Consider the following 21,085-nt stretch of genomic DNA (forward strand, 5'->3'; position numbering starts at 1 on the left):
CAGATACTGAACACGAAGAGTAAAATGTGGCAGGACAAAAAACTCCTTTATTTTCTATGCAATAGTGTTTTATTTTGTTTTTTTTTAATCAATTTGTGATAGCTGTGCCTTTTTTTAAAATTTTACTGAGGATTATATCTTATGAGTTTTTTGGATGTGGATTTAATTTTCTGTATTTGTTATGTAATGTTTTTCTTCTTTTTATATTGTTGATGGATTTCATGAGAGCATATCTGCAAATTAAATTTCCCAGTACAGCTATTAAACTGACTGAACTGAAATGAGTGAAGTTCATCAGTGGGAACAGAAAATGTGTGAAATTAAATAAAACTTTGTGAGAACAAGTTTATGGCAGATTAATGAAAGTTGGAAAAATACCTGTTTGGCAGTTCTCATCTGAGACAGTTTGAGCCTCATTCAGACAAGTGTGTTTCTATTTAATTCAATTTTATTTTATTTGTATAGCACCAAATCACAACAACAGTGAACAAGTTATTGTTATTTGGTGCAGGTTATTGTAAGGTGAACATCATACAGTAATGCAAACAGTTGATCCCCTATGAGTAAGCACTTGGTGACAGTGAGAAGGAAAAACTCCCTTTTAACAGGAAGAAATCCCCAGGAGAACCAGGCTCAGCGAGGGGCCGCGACTGGCTGGGGGTGAGGGGAGAAAGTCAGGTCAAGAGACGCACTTTAACATTTGCAAGGAACGCGAGTACAAATCAAAGAGATGTTTGTGACAGAGACACAAACTTTTAACAAAAAATATGAGAGAAAATCACAGTTGTCGGTTAATTTTGCACAAAAACAGCTGATGATTAAAAGTAAAATGTCCTTCAAAGAGCTACGTCTTACTTCTATAAGCTGAATACATTTCAGAGCCTGTACTTTTGTTTTATTTAGGTAAAGTTGGAACAGTACTTCAGTGCTTCAGAGCTTTTCCAACACAAGTATCTGCAGCTGCACTCGAGTGAAGAATGTGTGTCCTTTTGCCAAACAAACGCATGTTTGTATATGTTTGTGTATGTTTCAATTTCATTCTTTAACTTTTGACTATGACATTACATTATTATAATGCTACATGGTACATATATAAACTGGGCTAGAGGCAGCTAACACGAAAAACTTGAAGGATGAATTCAAACCAACTTTGAGACTAATTTCATTCATATGTTTAGACAAGCCCTATTGATGTATTTGGTGTAAAATACTGTTCTCACCAGAGCTCCCCAGGTCCAGAGCTCCTGTCAGATGTGGTGGTTTAAATTTTTTGCTAAAAAATGAAGTAAATTATCAAAAAGAGGAAAGATAAACTACTGAAATATACCACAAACAGTTTCAAAGAGACAGAAAAAGAAAACACAGGAAGCAAAGCAACTAAAAAGAGATGAATAGAGGAATAAAGATGTAAAATCACTGCAAACAGAGGATGTAAAAGGATGTCTACTTACAAAATTACCAAAACACAAGAGACTTTAAAGGGGCCCTGAGCTACACAAGACTTCAGAGAGATGCAAAGTAACTAAAAAGAGACACAAAAAGAGCAAAGAGATGCAAACAGATCACAAAATCATTTCCACACCAGCACTGGAGTTGTGGACTTCTGATGGAGGTGTACATATGAATCCAAATATCCAATAGTTCATGTTTAAAAATAGACAAATACGAAGAAATCACCAATAAAGGCAAAAAATATCACTCAAGGAGATGGAGAATGAAAGGAAAATGCAAAATGATGAAAATAAAATCAAAGAAAACAGAGATTGGAACACAAAGGGCTATTACAAGATCTCAAAAAGACACAAGGAGGTTAAAAAGAGGTATAAAAGTAATTTTTAAGACAGAATAAATACAGAATCATAGAAGAACCACTTTTAGGTTGAAAATGGATAAAGAAGATTCAGAAAACCAGACGAACACACAAAAACAAAGACACTAAAAACTGTTCACAGTACTTTGTGTGGTTTTCAGACCAGGTGTCGGTGTTTTTTCCACAACTCCCTGCTGGCACCTCGGTTCATTACCAAAGCCTAAAATGATTTCTGAAGCTGTGTTAACACCTTAAGCACAGACTTTATTTTAGAACAATCACTTCAAAGACAAAATACAAACAGCTAAAGATCACACCACACAAGACCTCTGCTCGTTTAGACTGGAACTATCCACACTCAGAGTCTGAGGCACACGTCACAATCAGCAGTGTCTGAGCATGAACTTCACACCAGGTCGCTGTAGGTCCTACGTACGTATTCAAATGTCATTTTATCTCCTTCAGCCTCTGCTTTCAGAGTCTGATCCAGAAGCTGATTTGTGTTTTCATGTGTTAAATTCACACTTTCACACTCAAGCACAGGGAGCACTGCACACATGAGATATGATCTGATAAACAGAAGCTTAATAAAGGCACGATAAAAAAAAAGAAGGTCTATTTGTACTGTAGCTTTGGTCTAACAAAGACACTGGCTAAACATGTTAGTGCGCCTTTGATTAGCTGATCCTTTAGCCTACTCATGAAAAGCTCAGCAGGAATTCACATCGTACAACGGAGCAATTTGTGTCTCCAAGGTTGTGATGTGTCCTCCGTGGCTCGCACACTTCTTCATATCGGAGCCTCTTTGAGTCTGTTTCTGCCCATTGTGCTGCAGGAATAAAGACCTGCCGGGTTTCCGTTGTTCCTCTCCTCTGAAGCGCTCACAGGCAGCTTTCTGCATCTTATTTCCTCCTCTTTTAGCGGAATTTTTACTCATTTTTTTGCCTGTTACGCTCATTGGTGGGAAGAACGTTTGAGTTCTTGTACCGCATGGAAAGGTTTCATTATTTTTATAGTGAAGATTGTCATAAACAGCCAAAAGTCCGTCTCCAGTTATTTAAAAATACATCCACCAGAATTTTAAAGGAATCAAAGAGGCTAGACTACATCATTCCCATCCCTGCTACCTTTGAGATATACAAATCTGAACTTCTGTTAAAGCCTGCTTCCTCTTGGCTCCGCCCCACAAATAGATTTAGAACTCACAACACATCAACAAAGGCACAGCCTGCTTTCCTCAGGTTAGACCCTGCTCGTAACCGTTCCATTAGGGGCCATCGTACACTGTAAAACAAACAACACAAATGAAGTTGACATGAAGCGATGATGATCTGGTCCTGATGTTTCTGAACAGGAAAAGGAAGAAACTGGATTTGAGATTTAGAGGTTAGTATTTACTTTAAAAAACGAAGAAGGGAGGGCCGGAAAAATGAATGCGGGGAACATACGTAACAAGCCACCCCCCCCCAAAAAACAAGTATCCATAACTCGAAATTTCTAAAAACGAAACTCGAAATTTCGAGTTACTTTTCTCATAATTTCGAGTTAATAAATCGAAATTTCGAGTTAGCGCTGCCAATCAGTAATCTACGTGAATGAGGTCACTTTCTTGTTACCCGGAAGCATATGGCGCAGAGTAACGCGCACTCAAAACCGGATCGCAACACATTGGCGCTTTCGCGAGTACGTTTGCCGATAGTAACGCCATTTGATTTAGCTAATAACACAAGGATTTCATCATTTTTGAAGCCACGCTGAAAGTACTCAGCAATCCGTGCATTCATGACTGGATGTAATACCGGTAGCTTAGCTGTAGCATTTGTACCTGAGGGCTTCAGCTTCCGGGTAACAAGGAAATGACATCATTCACATAGATTACTGATTGGCAGCGCTAACTCGAAATTTCGAATTGCTTTTCTCAAAATTTTGAGTTAATAAGTCGAAATTTTGAGAAAATAATTCGAAATTTCGAGTTATGTATCCTTCTTCTGTTTTCTAAGTGGCGGAAACAGGCTTCCATAGAAAGCAGTCTTCTATGACCTCGGTAAAAATTTCCTGAGTTTATGGGTCAAATTACAAGTTTCAGATCACAGAGAGTAAAACATGATGCTCACTGGACTCAGAGAGGAGGATAATTACTGTATATTCATTGGCTACCAACCCATGATTGATGTGCGTGGCGTCCCTCGGTTTGCCAGTCAGATTCACCCCACACTCGTGACTTCAGATTTTAGAAAGGTAAGAACTTCATCTTCACAGCAGGACTTCACAAACCAATCGGTGACCCTCCAGCGTCGTGAATGTTGACATCTTTAGTGTCTATCTCCTTCTGTGGCCAGCTTATTATCCCATCTATGGGTGGACTGGATCTCACGCCTACCATTGAGCTGGTTTCTCAGCACCTATCTTATCCTCTGGAGGCATTTGACTGTGACTGACTTTCCCTGGCCTGTGGGATACCCAGCTGTGTGTATCCCCTGTAATCCGTTTCTCTGTCACAGTTTGGTCACACTTGTCCACGTCGTAAAACGCCCTGATGTCCTTACTGTTTTTTTGTTTTGTTTTGCCTGTCCCGTTTGGCTCTTTTGCCATCAGAATTATTGTCTAAAGGCGAAGAAAGGTGCCCAACGGATTTACTTTACCAAATGGACCATCCCAGCCTTGCCGTAATGGTTTATTTGATTCACCTTTTATTGTTTATTTTATTTTATTTTCACTTGCTAAATACGGGACAGATTTGACTGGGGAAAAGAAAGGGGAGAAAGAAAGAGGGAAAGAAAAACAGCAGGGAAGAGGGACGGGGATAAAGGGCAAAAAACAAAAAACTACAAAATAAGCAGACAAAAAATACATATATCAATCACCTGGATCACCTGTTGAGAAAGAAAAAAGAGACAACAAGCAGAAGAGAAAAAAAAGAGCAATACAATAAACAACATCACGATGATATATGGGAATATAACATTAAATACTAAATATTAAACATTATTGTGCAGCACGTAAGATCGACAGTGCACAGTGCACAGACCGCCCTGACTTGGCAGCAGCAGGGAGGCCCCACATTCCAGACCCCAATCGGACGGCCAACTCCTCCTCCTAGCCCCCCCGCTCCAGCAGGCTGCAGAGAACAGTGGTGTGTGAAGACTCCAAACCTCCCTCCGCCCACTCATATGTAGTTTTGATGCATGTGTGTTCTAAGGTGCATTTAAAACCCAGGAGGACATGGAGCTACCTGCCAGAGAGCAGCAGGTAAGTGCATAGCCCCTCCTGATAGCCCTCAGTGTCTACATGTATTTAAAATTGAGAGGTGGGCAACGACGCCAGGGGTGAGGTTGTACACCCTGATGGTCTATTGGATTCCGTGTAGTGTGCCCACCCCCAAGGTCCTATGTGTATGTATGTGTTATGAGAGTGTGAGTAATGTGAATGTCTAAGTTGTGGGATAAAATTCAGGCACAGGCAGCCAGAAGGGGACAAAGGGGGGAGGGCCCCTACTCCAAGGCCCTGCATGTGTGGGTGATTGTGGTGGAGCGGGAAGAGGGAGGCAGCTGGAGATGGGGAGGGAAGGAATGGAGGGGCAAGTGACCCCTCCCTCCCCCGCTGACCCCAGTAGGCACCCCCACACTCTGCAACCCGCCAGGTAAAGGGGGCCCAGGCCCATCCGGACTGGGGCCCAGTTCGGCAGCGCCGCCTGGCCCCACAGAACCTGGGACAGCCCACCCGACCCCACCACAGAGAAAACTGCACCCACCCCGTCATCCACTCATCTTCCAGACTATACACAAGACAATAGACGCCCAGGCTGAGATCTTCCTCCACCTCTCCTATATCTCCCCCTCCTGCAGAGTGATGTCCTTACTGTAAGAAAGACAAAACAAGGTCACAGGGAAAGATCAAGAGTCAGTCGTGTGACACTTGCTGCTGAAAGTTTCTTACATCATCCTGATTTTGACTTTGGGTGCAGGTGGTCTGCGTGGTTTAACGGTTTGCCCCATAATCTTTCCACTGAGTGTCTGATTATACCACTTAATACACTGATAAGTGTTTATTATAAAGGAATATGTGAGTGCATTTCATCCTTTGGGAACCATTAATATCTGTTAAGAAATTAATGCCAGTTGAGATGTTTCAGTCAGCAGAGCAGCAGTGCCGCGTGAGCGCCAGCCCACTAACATGGTTTAAAACCCACATGTTAATGAGGGGTTCCGAATGCCTGCCAGCACAACCCCACTCTGAAAATTTTGGGTCATTTATCTGCTAATGTATTTGTTTATTTATTCCTTTGTATATCTGTTTGTTTACTCGTGTTATTAAATGAGTTAAAATGTCCTTGAGCTCCATTATGGCCATCCCAGGTCGTGTTGATGGAGCAGCAGCAGCGGGTCTGTGACTCTGGCGGGCTCCAGCGCTCTCACAGTCCGCACACCCAAACAGTCACAGGATCAGTGGTGAATTTACTCACGGCAGCTAATTGAAAAGGCTGCTCCGCCGCTCTGAAACGCTCTTGGCAGAGGTAAAGCGGTTTAATTGAGCTAAATTTGTCTCAATTAAGGCGCTCACTTAAAAGCAAGAGACGGCCCTGGCAGCAAGCCTGGTGAGATGCAACGGTGAGGGGTCCTTACCTGCACATTAGAGAGGTAGGCATTTTAATAACAACACACACACACACACACACACACACACACACACACACACACACACACACACACACACACACACACACACACGTGCACTCTCCCTCCTCCTCCCCCTCCTCCCTCTGTTAGTGACTCAGTGGAGTGGGACTCAATTATTGTTAATGGAAGTTCACTGCACATTTTCAAAAGGGAACCCTTGTCTGCTGCAGATGGGCTGATCTGTTCACTGAGTTTCAGTTACACAAACAAGTTCAACTTCAGCTGGAGGATCCAAACAAAAAGGCTCTGATGTTGCCCTCTGGGCTCATTTTCTTGTTGTCTTTTCACCTGAGGTGGAAAGAATGTTCACACTTTTTATTTTTCACGGCAGATCTAATTTTATTACTTTTATTTTAGGAGAGTGACAACAAAGGAATTCTATTATTTTTAGTTACACCAGTTTTTAAAGAACAAATGGATCCACAGCAAATGACATAAAGCCCAGAAATAAATTCAGTTATTTGAGAATCTCCCATCTCTTTTAGAGGCCCAAATCCTAATCTGATAACGTGGGAAACATGTAAAATATGGTCCGCAGAAGACCAGATAAAGGCTGTGTTGGTACCAGGATTAACGTCTTAGATGTGTCCACGTGATACCTATACAAACACACGTGGGATTTAATAATGCAGCACTCTGTTTTTGGCCTAGTTTGGGAAGAGCTGTCCTCTGTTTTGAAAACTAGTTGCAAATGCATGCAGGGTTGGCTTTGTGATCATTCCCAACATGTATGATTTGTTCACACCTGACTGATTGTTGTTTTAAAGCATGGTGGAAGAATACACAAAGCCTTTATCCAGCTAACCCTAAATGACTCTTCCTGAGGTACTAGCCCCCAGTTTGGATACTTTTAAATTAAGCTACAAACATCCCTTTTTAGCAAAGTTTATCATCAACATTGGATCAAGTGACCCTGATCTGAACACAGCAAGCCATGCTGTCATGCTCTTTATAGAAAGAAGAAGCTTTCTCCTGACACACCACACTAGGTCAGTCTTTTTCTAGCTGTGCTGTCATGAGCGTTAACCTTTCAGCCTACAGTGTCTGAGACGGGGCTCACCTGGTTTGTGCGATTGCACGGGAATTAACCCTTTTGAGTGGGACCCTTTGTTTGGGGCTGCTCACAGGATCTAAAACAGCTGACAGTTTTCATATTTCATATTTCTGGGATTTTTTTCCTAGCATTGTAAAATCAAATTTATTTCAGGGACATTTAAACTTTCACCACATTGGCCTTGAAAACAGCACAGTCAGCCACTATGGATGTCCTTTTCTCCTCTTTATCTGTTAGTATTGTTAGAAATAACAGGCATAAAATGACAATTTCGAGCTAGCAGCAATTCAACCAACATCCCATTAGACAGAGCTACACAGGTCTGAGGAAGGGCACTTGAGCTGCAGTGCTCCCATAAACTGCATCAAATGATTTGATTATTTGTTTATACCAGCGTTTGGGCCCATTCTGCTCACGCTGATTGTGCCCGTTTATCTTATTAAAGCTGTGGAAGAGCCCATGTTTCCTGAAAAGGACAAAGAACCAACCTTTATTTTTAGTTTGATTTGTAATAAACGAATGATTTTCTTTCTTTTTTTTGTGAAGAAAAAATTACCAGTAGTACGTTGTAAAGGCTCTGGTTCTTTTGTTTGCCTGGTCAGCTGTGGAAAAACCTTCATACATGCTCACAGATGGATAGTAGGTGATAGTAACAAAGCCAGAGACAGTTTGTTACTCCTACAAAAACAGCATTTAACGCAACACTGAGTAAAGTATCACAAAAACGGTAAAGGACACTTAGGCCAAAATGTCATTTACCTAACTTACTTTTCTAGTTATTCTAAATATTCTTAACTATTAAAACATTTTTCAGTATCCTGCTCTGTTTGCACACTATGACCTGGGTTTGCCACTTATCTGTACTTCAGTTATAATAACTGTACAGTACTGTTTTGGTAACTTGTCCATGATGTAAGTATGTAAAAAGTTTGTGTGTTTCTGTTCTTTGTCCTGTGTTCTGTTCTGTTTGTATTTGTATTTTTTTTGCTGCTGTTACAACTACATTTCCCAGTTGGACAATTAAAGGATTATTCTATTCTATTCTACTTTTCCTGCATTGTGGATCAGTTTGTTGAGCCTGTTGGCCTCTCTGTCACTGATGCTGCCCACCACCCAGTGGACAACAGGAAAGCAAATGGCACAAATAGAAGATCTCCACACACTGAAGGATCTGAGCTTTATGTTCTGCCCTAACAAATGTCTTGTCATGTCTTCTAACCTTTAAGCAGCCGATTTGTGTCATTTCATTTGTTTTGTACCAAATAGGTTGGTAGGATTTAGCCCTAAAGCCGTATATCTGGAGAGCAGGCTAGACTGCAGTTCCTCTAATGGAAACATTAAATGTGTTTAAATATCACCGAACTGGACTTTTCAGTTGTGTTTGTGCTGTTGGAGCCTTTCGGAGTATTTTAAAGGAGTGTTCTGACAAATAATATGGCTTCTTTTGCAGGTCATTAAAAGAACAAACAACAACAATTAAAAAAAGCTGGGACCAAAATGCTAGCAATGACACCAACAATATCAGTGGGTGACATCACAGGCATTTTTTTATATTGTTTTTTTCAACTGTCTGGTTTTCCACAGGAGTGCCACCAAACAAACAAAAACACAAGAACAGTTTCACTGGGTTGTCCACAATGTTTCGTGCACTACATTATCAGTACAGAAAAAAATAACTTTATGACATAAGTTTGGGTCACAAATATTAAATGAACATATATGTCAGTGATGAGCTTGTTTCCTCACCAGCTAAGAGTGGCTAAGCCATAGAAAGTGGGTCCTGTTACATACATGCCATCCATGAATTACGTACATGCTATGCTTCAATTTAACCCAAGAGCAGGTAAAAAACACTCAAACTGAAAGAATGTGATACAATATACACCCCTGACTTGAGATGATCACTCTCAAGAGTCAAAGCCTTGCGGACTCTGGCTCCATAACTGCATCTGCTCAGCTTTGTGGACTTCTCAGTGTTTTGTTGAAAAGCAGACTTTATAACAGTGAAGCTGGAAAACTGAAGCCACTTCCCAGAGTGAGGCGTCTGACAGTAGGTCTTACTTGGTTCATGCTGTAAATGGTTCTGACTGAAGATTCTCTTGAAGAGCGCACCTACTGCAACCTGCGTCTCATCTTGACTCGTGCTGCCTCCTGGTGGTGAAAGTCTGCAACAGCACCGTTTTATGCCCCAAAACTCTAAGGCCTAAGAGCTCTCAGGTTCAAATCCTGAGGAGGATTTGGCGTTATTGATTTGGTTTTTCATTAATAAGCTGCCTGGATGTGACTGAAGCCTGTCTGATCAAGTTTAAAGACCGCAGAGAGAAAAGGGCATGAACTGCAGTTATCATCATCAAAGAGTCCTCAGAGCCTACCACTCACTCACATGGGCTTATTTTGCTGTGTGAACAGTTTTAGTGTCAGGATGGGGAATTGAACAAAAGAAACTTACACTGAAACTAATGAAAACTTAAGTAAAATTGAACATTTTAAAACAGGAAAAACTCAACTGAAATGAAAACACAAATGATTCAGAGAGTTTGTTGCATGTTTAATAATGTCCAAGTACATCCATCCAAAGTCATCCTGTGAGCTTTGATAAGGCTGAACAGCGTCCAGGTTGAAAACAACAGCTATGTCTGTACTTTAGCATTGGAAGAGCTAAACACTCAGATATTAGATCCAAATTATTTTAATATTTTCTTAAAAAATGTATCAGTCTGAACTAGTCCTCCATCCTTGCTTTTTTCCTCTTTCCATTTTTATTTCTGTTTTGCTTTTATCAGACTTCATCCAGCAAAAGGTCTGAACTGCATCTCTCCATCTCGAGAACACTTCAGTACTGATTGTATTGTTACGTGCAGGACTGTAATTGAGTTTTCCTTGCACTGTTTTCTTGACACTTAGTTTTGTGCTCTTCTTTTACCTCTTCAGAAAACCTTTCTCATTTGGATACACTGTTTTTGACTTTCTGAGCCACAAAAATATGAAAAACAGCAAAACATTTGTACATTGGAAACACACTAGCAACTTGTGTCAGCTTCCCTTAGCGGTGACAGCAGCAGCTCGGATGTTTTGATCTGTGTGTGGGATTTGTCCAGCCCTCCGCCTCATGCTGTGACATTCAAACAGAGCTGCGTGTCATTAGCCTGGAAGATCTTTGACTGCCACATAAAAGCCGAAAGCCGGCTGATCAGCACCAGCTTCCCGGGGAGGGGGATGTCTGCTTGTGCCATAGGCCTGCGACCGCCACCACGGCTTCTCTTGTTTCCTCAAACAGGAGTCTGTTTTGCAGCCGACTTACAAATGACCAGGGTTGGTCTCGTTAGAAGTGAGGCGAAGAGGGGGCGGCTTAACAACACCAGAGTCCCCTGTTTTTATTGGGCTCATTACTGATGGATAACACAAGTAGAGGGACAAAAGGCAACAGGGAGGAGAATCCTCTAATGAGAAAAAGAGAGCAGATACTATCATCTGCATTGCTTTTCATCTGTACAAGGAGATTCACCTGAGTAGAGCGGGGTGTGTGTGTGTGACTAGTTACCTGAGGTAGTTTTACTATCAGTCTATTCTTTCCACCAGCTACCAAACATGTTTGCTTTTACAAAAGGATTGTGAATCATGTTAAGCCAGGCGGTCTTTAAAACTGAAATTCTAAACAGCAATCATCTGAACACATTCTGTAAACTTTAGGAGAATACTGCCCAGACACAAGGTCTAAAGACAAAAGCCATCAAAAAACAAATCAGTAGATTAAAATCTGGCAGCATTCCCCAAATTCCCTGAAAGGAAGGACCAAAAAGCTCTCCAGAGAGTGATCCGTACAGCAGAACGCTGCTGCAGGATTGCTCTCCCCCCACTTCAGGACACCTACACCAGGAGATGCCGGACTAGAGCAGCGCAGATACTGAAGGACCCGTCCCATCCTGGCAACAAACTGTTCCAACTTCTGCAATCTGGTAGAAGGTTCCGCATCTTCCAGGCAAGGACAGAGAGACTCAAGAGGAGCTTCTATCCCCAAGCCATCCGTGCCCTAAACACACACACCCGCCCTCTTACATCATCTATAATTGACTGAGACAGGACTCTCTTCCAAACACTCTAAACCAAGGCACAATGTACATTTCAAATTCCTTTAATTTTAAATATGTTTATATTGTCTATCCTGTAAAATAGTCAGGCTACATTTCACTGTGTGTTATACTTGTATAACTATGCATGTGACAAATAAAGAACCTTGAACCTTGAAGCCTGAAGTGGGATTTATATTCCCATGCTGATGTCAATTTCTGTATCAAAAAGAGAGATTTGTGTGGGAATTCTGCCAATGCAGACACTATAGAAACAAACTGCATGCTGACAGTGAAGCAACAGTTTACCACAGAGTTCAGGAAGCACAGACAGAGGCCACAGTGGACAGTTTGGACTGTGTTTAACACTTGACTTCCCTTCAGTTGATGAACTTCTTCCAATAATCAAACTTCTGTCTTCTCCACAGCTGGAGCTCAGATAAGGAACCAACCACAGTTCAAACAGAGTAGCCTATCCTGCTGGCTGTTCCATGCATCTTCAACACCCCCTCCTAATGAATAGTTATATATGTATAGGGATTGTTGCACCTTTATCTTTTACATTGACTTCACTCAAGCTCTACAGGTGCAACCCATTCAATACTATGAATTCATAAAATAACAGTGTTGAAATGCTCGTGTTTGTGTGTTTTTAAAAGGTCAGCATGGGGACACATCGAGCCGCAGTGTGGGCACAAACACAGCAACCTGAACTCTGAAGCTGCGCACAGATTAAAGCCATCTCTCGGTCAAGCAAGAGACTCACAGTAGAAAGTAATTGGTGCCTCACAGCAGGATGCCAGACACAAACATTAATAAACAACAACTCTTACTTCTAAACTTGTTAGTCGGCGACATTTTAAAGAAGAACAGCAACATATCTCTGTGTGGACGCACAGCGAGGGTACGTGAGAGCGAATAAAACAACGCTGGTGATGTTTAATCACCTCTGCCACATTAAGATGTGATTTCAAGCAACGAAAGAACGGATGGAGATCAAAAAGTGATATTTTAAATCCAGAACATCTGCTTTGCACGCCTGCATCGCCTTCTCATTTGTCAGGAAGGAAAACAAAGCTGCTTTAGTTGGATGTGTTAAACGGCCCCCTGCCCCCCTTGGGGGCGGGGGCACAGGGGCAGACCACCAACGCTTTTTTGGCCACCATGCTGCGCTGACGCGGACAAACAAAAGCACAAAGCTGCAGCGGGGACCCTTTGTAGCTCGACTTTAATGTGCCCCGCCTCTTTCTCCTGGAAGCGGAGCAGCTACTGTAAAGACTGCAGAGCACAAGCGTGCAGGAGAAATGATCGCTCCTCTGTCCCGACGCTAACCAAACTGCTAGGGTTTGCATTTTTTTAAATTATTTGAGCACAAAACAAACAATTTTGAAATGCCTGCTGAGTATTTTACAAATGATCCCTTCAGCCATCTCTGTGCAGAACAACAACTTTAAACTCGTTTAACTTACATCAACTTTTAACCTTGTTTATATGTGCACCATCAACTCCAGTAAACTGAGATGAAAACCTGCAAAAATACCTTAAATGATATATACAATGCAAAAATTCCTTTCAAGCATTGTTCAGGATTTAAGCCTTTAATGGTGCTCTTTCAACAAAGTCATCTCATTGCATCTTTGCAGTAATTTAACAGTCAGTATTTATTGAGACTATTTCTGCTAGATTTGGAAGAAAGTTTAGTTAATGTCACATTCTTCTAGTTCAACATGAAGCTTTGACTGAGTTTCTCAGCACAGTGTTAATCTCAGAGTTAGCTTCAAGGATAGCTCATGATGAAGCTTCACCAGTCCCACAGTTTTGCTTTGTGGACAATGAAAAGCCTACGTAAGACCTGTCTTGATGTATGCTCAATCATCCAGGTAAGTAAATTATCTGGACATCCGGATGAATAGAATCAACTTTTGGGATTTACATAAAAGCACATGATGTAAGTCCGATGTGTCATGTGTTGGGTACAGACAGATTCTTGAGGGACGATTGTTGTGTGGAGCTGATCGATGTTCTGTTAGCTGCCCTGCAGGTGTAAATGCTGCGGCTCAAATATTGCTGATAAGTTTTTAATTAATCTCTCAGATTCACAGACTAGATATTAAATGTAAAGATGAACGATTCCTGTAATTTTCATTCAGGCTGACTGGTTGGTCTGTGGTCGTGGTTGAACCACGAGCTCGGGGAAACCCGTTTGCTCATCCATCTCTCTGGTGAACTCCAGGTCTACCGCTTCACCAATGACCACCTCAGCTGTGGTGAACACCTCCAGATCTCCCAGCACATGACCTCCCACTGTCTTGCCCTCGAAGTCTGAGAGGCTGATGTGAATGTGGGCGTCTGGGTTAAGAGTGCCCACCAGGGAGACGATCTCAAAGGGCCCACTGAGGTGCACCACCTGAAGGAAAAGTTTAAAAGCTGACATCATGACGAGCCCACGTGTCTCAGAGCTCTATAAATACAACCCAACACGCTGCCTCGACTACCTCGTTTGTTTTTGTTGCCGTGGCATTCGCCAGCCGCAGCGTCGCCTTGGTGAGGCTGCCAACACACGTGACTATGAACGGCGCTCGGAGACGCTTCACCTCCACGAAAGCCTGCAGAGTTCCCAGCAGCTCCTGACCCGGGCGGACCCTGATCGCATGGACCTGGAGGGCCGATCCTGCTCCTGCTGAACTCTGGGAGATAAAGACAGAATTATTTCTGTGGTTTTCATCTTCCTTCATTTAAAAAAAAGGGGAATTAATTTATTAGGTCTTTTCTCATGTCCTGTTTTATTTATGTTCTACAACTCAAACTCAGACTTCAAATAAATGAATAAAAAATTGATTAAAAAACAACAACAACAACAGAATTGTGCGTTATTCCAGAGTGGACAAAAAATATCTCTTTTGTTGGTCTGTGTGTGTGTGTGTGTGTGTGTGTGTGTGTGTGTGTGTGTGTGTGTGTGTGTGTGTGTGTGTGTGTGTGTGGTCCATTCAGATCTTTAACAGGATCAGTGTGCTTATCCAAACACCAGGCTGACCTCTGACCTCTGCGGGGGTGAAAGAGGGCGTCACGTGCAGCCAACATTAATGGAGCAGCTTTACAAAGAGCCTTTTTTAAGAAAACAGGCAGAGGAGGTGGAGCACACATCACATTACTTTACGTTTATTTACCCGACATGTTGACGAGCCAGACAGCGAACAAGCAGCCGTCTCGAGCTTTAACAGAAGGTAGGATTTGATTTTGTTTTAAGAGCAGGAGAAACTCCAGTTTGAGGACAAGCTGCTGTAAAATGTTGAAGCCACTCAGTCAACTGAAATGTCAGTATTTATGTGTGGAGTGACAGCAGCTTTACATTTTATAGTATTTATTTTAGCCTTTTCAACATTTATCATGCTACTCTTATTAGCAGACTACAAAACTGGGTCTGCATCACTGGCACTGCTCTCAAATGGTTTTCTTCATACTTCTCAAACAGATATTTCAGAATTCATATGAATCGATGTATATTGTCATCTGCACCTCTCGTATGTGGAGAGGCCTCAATCCATCCACCAGTTCTGTTTCTTTATAAATGTTGTACATGTACATTCATGAAAACAGAACAACATCACTTAGAAACAAATATGTGATTAAAAAGACAAAACAAATCATGAGTAAAATGTCAGGTATATGCATGTTTGGTTTTTTTTAAATGCACATTTTCCTAAAGCTAACCTTTGTTGTCTCAGTGTCTCTGTGGCGTCTCTTTCAGGGGAAGGAAAACGTTCTTATCAACTGTCATTAGATTGTTAAATGTATACACGTGAATCACTTTTCCACTTATTTTCTGCCTTTTCAATTTTAGTTAAACTTTTTTCATTACGTTTTGGAGCATCATCGTCCACTTGATGCTCTAAAGCTGAGTCAAGCCCCACAAACTCCCATGTTAAAATGTCCAACTTTACAGTAGCAATAAACACGTTTACAGCACGCTATAAAATTCTACTTTGGCCTCTGTGGATGGTTTCCTCCTTCACAAAATTTTTATGGGAGGTTTTCTTTTTTAATAACTCATCAATCAGAATACTGTTTAAGGATTTTGGAAGTTAAGGGCATGGCTAGAATGGGTTAGATTTGAACCTTACAAAAACCCTACCAGTTCAATGGTAACCTGGTGGTTGATAAAAGGTTAAAGTCCAGCAGGGAGTTGCTGTATCGCAGTTTACAGATAGACTATTACATATCTGTTGACTTTTAATCAAGCGTGTGCTGAAACTTATTAATTACATATTTTATCTTAAGCAAACAATGGCTGACTTATTAGTAATAACATTTTCCACATATTTGTGCAGCACTTTATCTGGTTATTTGTGCTTTATAAATAAACTTGAGTTTCGTGGGCATAAATACATTTTGAACAAAACAAAGATGTGATATGTTGCTAAATATAATGTTGATGTGCACTGATCCGTTTACCCCAGAAAGAAAACACTAAATATTCAGATAACTCGTGTCCAGTATCTCCACACACACACACACACACACACACACACACACACACACACACACACACACACACACACACACACACACACACACACACACACAGAGATTTAACCCCGGTTGTTTCAGAATACAAAAATAAGTAAAAATTAAGATAAATCCACCCTGAAAGAAGAGTAGAAATCATGCTCTGACTGTAAATGTAAAAATTAATTACAATGTGGCGTTCAAACTATGGTCTTGGCTTGCCCATGTGTCCTGTCCCTGAACACAAATCTGCAGATTAAAAACACTCTAATAAACTGCTTTCAGACTGTTATGTGTATTTATCTGAATAACCTTTCACTCTTGTTTTTTTCCTCTGTTTTGAATTTTAACAAAATGTTTTAGTTTTTTTTTTTTTACTGAAAAATCTAATTTTTACGTGACGCTCCAAAACTGAGCCAATCCCAGCCTCCCATGTTCAAATGTCCAACATTACAGTAGCAATAAACATGTTTACAGCCTGATATAAATTCTACTTTGGCCTCTATGAAAAGTCTCCTTCACACACTTTTTACTGGAAGTTTATTTATTTATTTTTATTCGAATAATGGCAAGGCTTAAAGTTCACCTGTCTCACTAATCGTATCACTGAACTGGACTTTTCCACCATGTTTGTGGTTTTTGTGCCTTTTTAAAACAAATTTAATGAAACTGTCTGAAATTGGAGTTTTTATTACTTAGAACCTATGAACATGTGTGCTGCACAAACACAGCTGATAACTTACCAAATGGTAAATTAGCTAGGGTGTACTGTAGCTGATAATTTAACACTCAACCATCTCACATTACTTCAGTCACCTCTGGCTCACAAACGACTGTGGGTGACTGACGTCACGGTGGCTTCTTCCATTTTGATGTAAAGTCGGTAAAACTTTGGCATCACTTTATATGTGGTTTTGCAGCAGAGATCAATGACAGGATCTTTACATGTGGTAAGCAGTTAAAAAACAAAACAAAAAAAACAGACCCTGTACGCAGACTTAATATTTTATGGTTTCAAGTTGCCGGTCCTAAATTTGGAATCACTAATGTCAGCGGTGTGACATCTATGACAGGGGTAAGAAACATACCAGTGATTCACAGGTTGTGATTTTCCTCTCACACACATTACTCTAACTTCTGGGTAACATTTGGTTTTAAAACTTTAGTTCTCAGAAGGCTACAAAGCAGAACTGGCCTCAGCAGCGTGCTGATAAACTGATTCTGGCACAGGAGAGGAAAGCCTCACAGAAACGAGGAAACTTCTTCCATTCACAGAAACAAAAGCAAAAAGCTAATTCTACCCGTAGTCAGATTTAGAGCTGAACAGCTGCCTCTTTTAGAACAATTTAAAACAATTTTTTAAATAAATGTTATAAAATTCTTAAAATAAAAACACAATAAAAACAAATGAAATGACTATTATAGTAATGTCCTACTACTTACTTAAATTGTATTTATATAGCACCAAATCAAAAGAATAATTGCCTCAAGGCGATTTATAGTGAGTATGATCCTTTATATACATTAATTTTACATTTGTTTGAAATGGTGACAATGTTGAGCGACGCACTCACATTTGCTGCAATTTTGCAAGCCGCTTTGCAACACACCGCCATCCCAGCATCTCCATTGGTGCAGGTAGACAGAAAAATCTTTTGACTACAGTGGTCTTGACTGAACTCATATCTTTTCTAGGAGTACCAAACAGCCAGGAGAGCCAGCAGTCATAAAGCCAGGTTATAAATATCATCAAATACCTTGATAATAGTGAGGCAGAGTATGTTCTGATAACGTTTCACTTGGTTGTTCACAAACAAAAAAAGACCAACAGGGTCTGGTTTTTATACCTTAGGACTATGACTGTGGCTGGCAGGGCTCATCAGAGGGTCATGAGAAGTTTTTAGGCTGAGCTGAATGTCTGCAGCTGCTGTGTGAGCCACAAAATAACGTAGACAAGTATCTTTTCTTTTACAAAATAAGGAGCTGGTGTAATTTTGTTTTTAACTTTATATTTTTGGAGGAAGACAGAAACAAACCTGTCGGGGACATTTAAAGAAATTCACATGTATCTGCAGTTTTAAAAGGAACCAAAGGTGATGAAGTAGAAGAAACTTACCATTCTGCACTGCGCTGAGGATCCTGAGGGACTAAAGTTCAGGTAAACACTTAAAGCCACACACACGCAGGGCCATTACGCTGTGGACTGAACTGAGCATGCTCAGCAGCCAGAGAAACCTTCCAAACGTCTCACTTCCTGCTGAGTGTGGAGTTAGGGTTTTATTTTTCTTGTCTTTGACCGCCACCTGCTGGAGAATATGAAGCTCTGCATGGTGAAAATAATGACGGTGATGCAAATGAAATGAGAGAAGCTAAAAGAACAAAAATAAACAGATAAATAAATGCACACAATAAAAGAGAAACCCCAATTCTGAACTCAAAATATAAGATATAAGCTATGCAATGCTTAACGAATTTATTACGAGGTCTATGCCAAAACTTTCCTAAGTTGTATTTAAATTGTAAAAAGTATTGGTAAGTACCAAAAAAGATTTTATATTTCTCTAATGGTTAATTCACCAGTACGCAAAAGCTCTGCAATCGAAATTGCATTTTTAATGCTCAAATATAATTATCTTTGTTATCTATGGATTTTCAAATTTACTGTTTAACAAAAAGGCAGAAAAAAATAAAACACATTATTATTTATTTCATTAAGATGCCAGATTACATTTAATTACTTGAATTCCTAATGAGAAAACCAGTTTTAGTGGTTGGATGTTAGGTTTCTGAGACTGTGGCTCAAATATGGGTATAAAAACACGATTTCAATTTTTCATTTACCTAATAAATGACACATGGTTTGTTTTGGGGGAGTGCTTGTTTTAAAAATGCTTTTGACAGATCTGTAAAATATTTGTAAAGCTGTCTTTTAATGACAGGTGGTCTAATAAATGTGTTTTGCACTGAATTAAAAAGTCCCAGCACTAATAGTGTCATTTTCTTGATGGAGAAACAAAATCCAGCGTTGGCCATCCTGATAAACATGCATATGCAGAATAACTTAATTATTAAACTATTATTAAATTTAAAATTAAAAAGCAGACCAGAAAAACATCATCATCTGTGTGTGATTGTAACTAAAAAAAACCCCATCAGGTTTTAAAAATAAAATAAAATCCACATATTCATATTTCTGTAATTACTCTGACTCTGTTTTTATTTTTCCACTGTCTCGTTATCAGCCTGTCCACATTAATACACCTGAATCAGAGTCATGGCTATTTATACATCTTGAGTGGACCAAAATAAAAAATAAATTTAAAAAATAAAACAGAAATATTGTACGCGTCATATGTCAGTATATATATATTTAACTTCATGCTGTATGATCTGCTTTGAGTATGTTTTTTTTAATCCTTTATTTACTTTATTATTTTCCACTCATAAACCCGAGCATGTCCGAACTCTCTCTGTTTAGAAATCTTATATGTGGAACTTTCTCGTCTGTACCTCTAGATGGCGCTGGAGTTTGTGAAATGACTCCACAGAGACTCCCACATTGCTGCAGACACAGGATAATCTGAATACCTTTAACTCTTTGCACTGAAAAGACACACATAAATATTGTTTTTCTTTATAAAAGCGGCATGTGTGGAGATGCTCAAGGCAATACTCAGTGTAGGTGTAACTGCAGCTGCTAGCTGAGCTTTCTACAACAGACTGGATGAAGGATGCTGCTGGGCAATTTAAACTGGTGACAGATTTTTTAAAGAAAAATGAGATCAGAGTTTAATCCTCACTGATCCTATTAGGCTCTATGCAATTTTATTTTAACGTGTGTGTCCTGACTGACTGTTTGCTGGAGCACATAATGATAAAATGTGCAAACTTCATGACAGTTTTGATTCTGTCCCTGTATTTGGTCGTGCTAGGCAAGTTGTGTCTTATACTCAGGGTTACCAGAATTTGTATGAAAGGGTATATACAAAAAGTACGGGAAGCCAACTAGAGGACGTATTCCTTAACAAAGGGAGGACAAGACTATACACAGCCCACAAATTAACACCGCTGACACGGATGGATACACGTAATCATCACAAGTGAAGACAATCAGAGACGGAGGACGCAAAACTCAAATTAAGACATAAGTGAAAACTTCCTAAGTAAAAGAGGAAATGACCGACCAAAGACACAGGGGAGCACAGAAGAACAGCGTGTGGAGCGGTGCGCGAGGGAAACACACAAAACTTTATTATCATGTGAACAATAATAAAGTTAAACAGGAACCAAAACACCGTGACTAGGATAGACTTTAAAGTAAAATAAAATAGGAATCAAATACTCAAGAAATAGAACTCATGACTTTACACACTACAACAACATTTATATTCATGTGGATATAGTACATATGTACTTTGTTTAGCACACAGCACAGCACACTTTCTGAGTTATAAAGCTTTTTGCTAGTTTTCTACCAATAAATCAAAGTCAAAGTTGACCTTGAAGATGGTGAATGTAAGGCAAATTTTCATGGACTGTTACTGTGGCCCTTTTCTACACCCCATTTATTCAGAACACTTCTATCGTGTTTACAGACAGAGCAACACACAAGCAGCACTACAAAAAACACAACCTCGTGGCGGAAGTAACAAGAAAACAGAAACACAAAGACGTTCACAGAAAACCTCCGAGGCCATGACACCAGGATCTGCTTTATTCACAGGCTGTCAGTAAAAGCCAGACTTTAGGAGCTGAAGTGTTGCCTTTCAAAAATTACAGCCAGACAAAACGAGGCACATTGTGCGAGAGACGAGGGGCAAACAAAGAGTGACCCCAAAAAAGGATATGAACTGGAACTGAAAAAAGATCTTTGAGACTCAGCTGAATGTGTTATGGATCTGATTTAGTGGAAATGTGTCAAAAAGAGCAATCTGGGGCGAAAGAAAGCTCAGATTCTGTTGATCTTTATTAA

The 21,085-nt window shown here is 40.3% G+C and overlaps 1 protein-coding gene across 1 annotated transcript; it reads right to left on the reverse strand.

The window, feature by feature from the left end:
- Window positions 1-13,184: 13,184 nt before the first annotated feature.
- Window positions 13,185-18,342, reverse strand: LOC113006349 (bifunctional protein GlmU-like). The gene is made up of 3 exons (XM_026142267.1): window positions 18,230-18,342; window positions 14,103-14,294; window positions 13,185-14,014 (listed from the first exon to the last, which is right to left on the reverse strand). The coding sequence occupies exons 1-3, from the start codon at window positions 18,230-18,232 to the stop codon at window positions 13,754-13,756; spliced, it is 456 nt and encodes a 151-aa protein (XP_025998052.1). The 5' UTR covers window positions 18,233-18,342; the 3' UTR covers window positions 13,185-13,753.
- Between the last annotated feature and the right edge of the window lie 2,743 nt (window positions 18,343-21,085).

Source organism: Astatotilapia calliptera, chromosome 15 (assembly GCF_900246225.1).
Source record: "Astatotilapia calliptera chromosome 15, fAstCal1.2, whole genome shotgun sequence".
Classification (NCBI taxonomy): Eukaryota; Metazoa; Chordata; class Actinopteri; order Cichliformes; family Cichlidae; genus Astatotilapia; species Astatotilapia calliptera.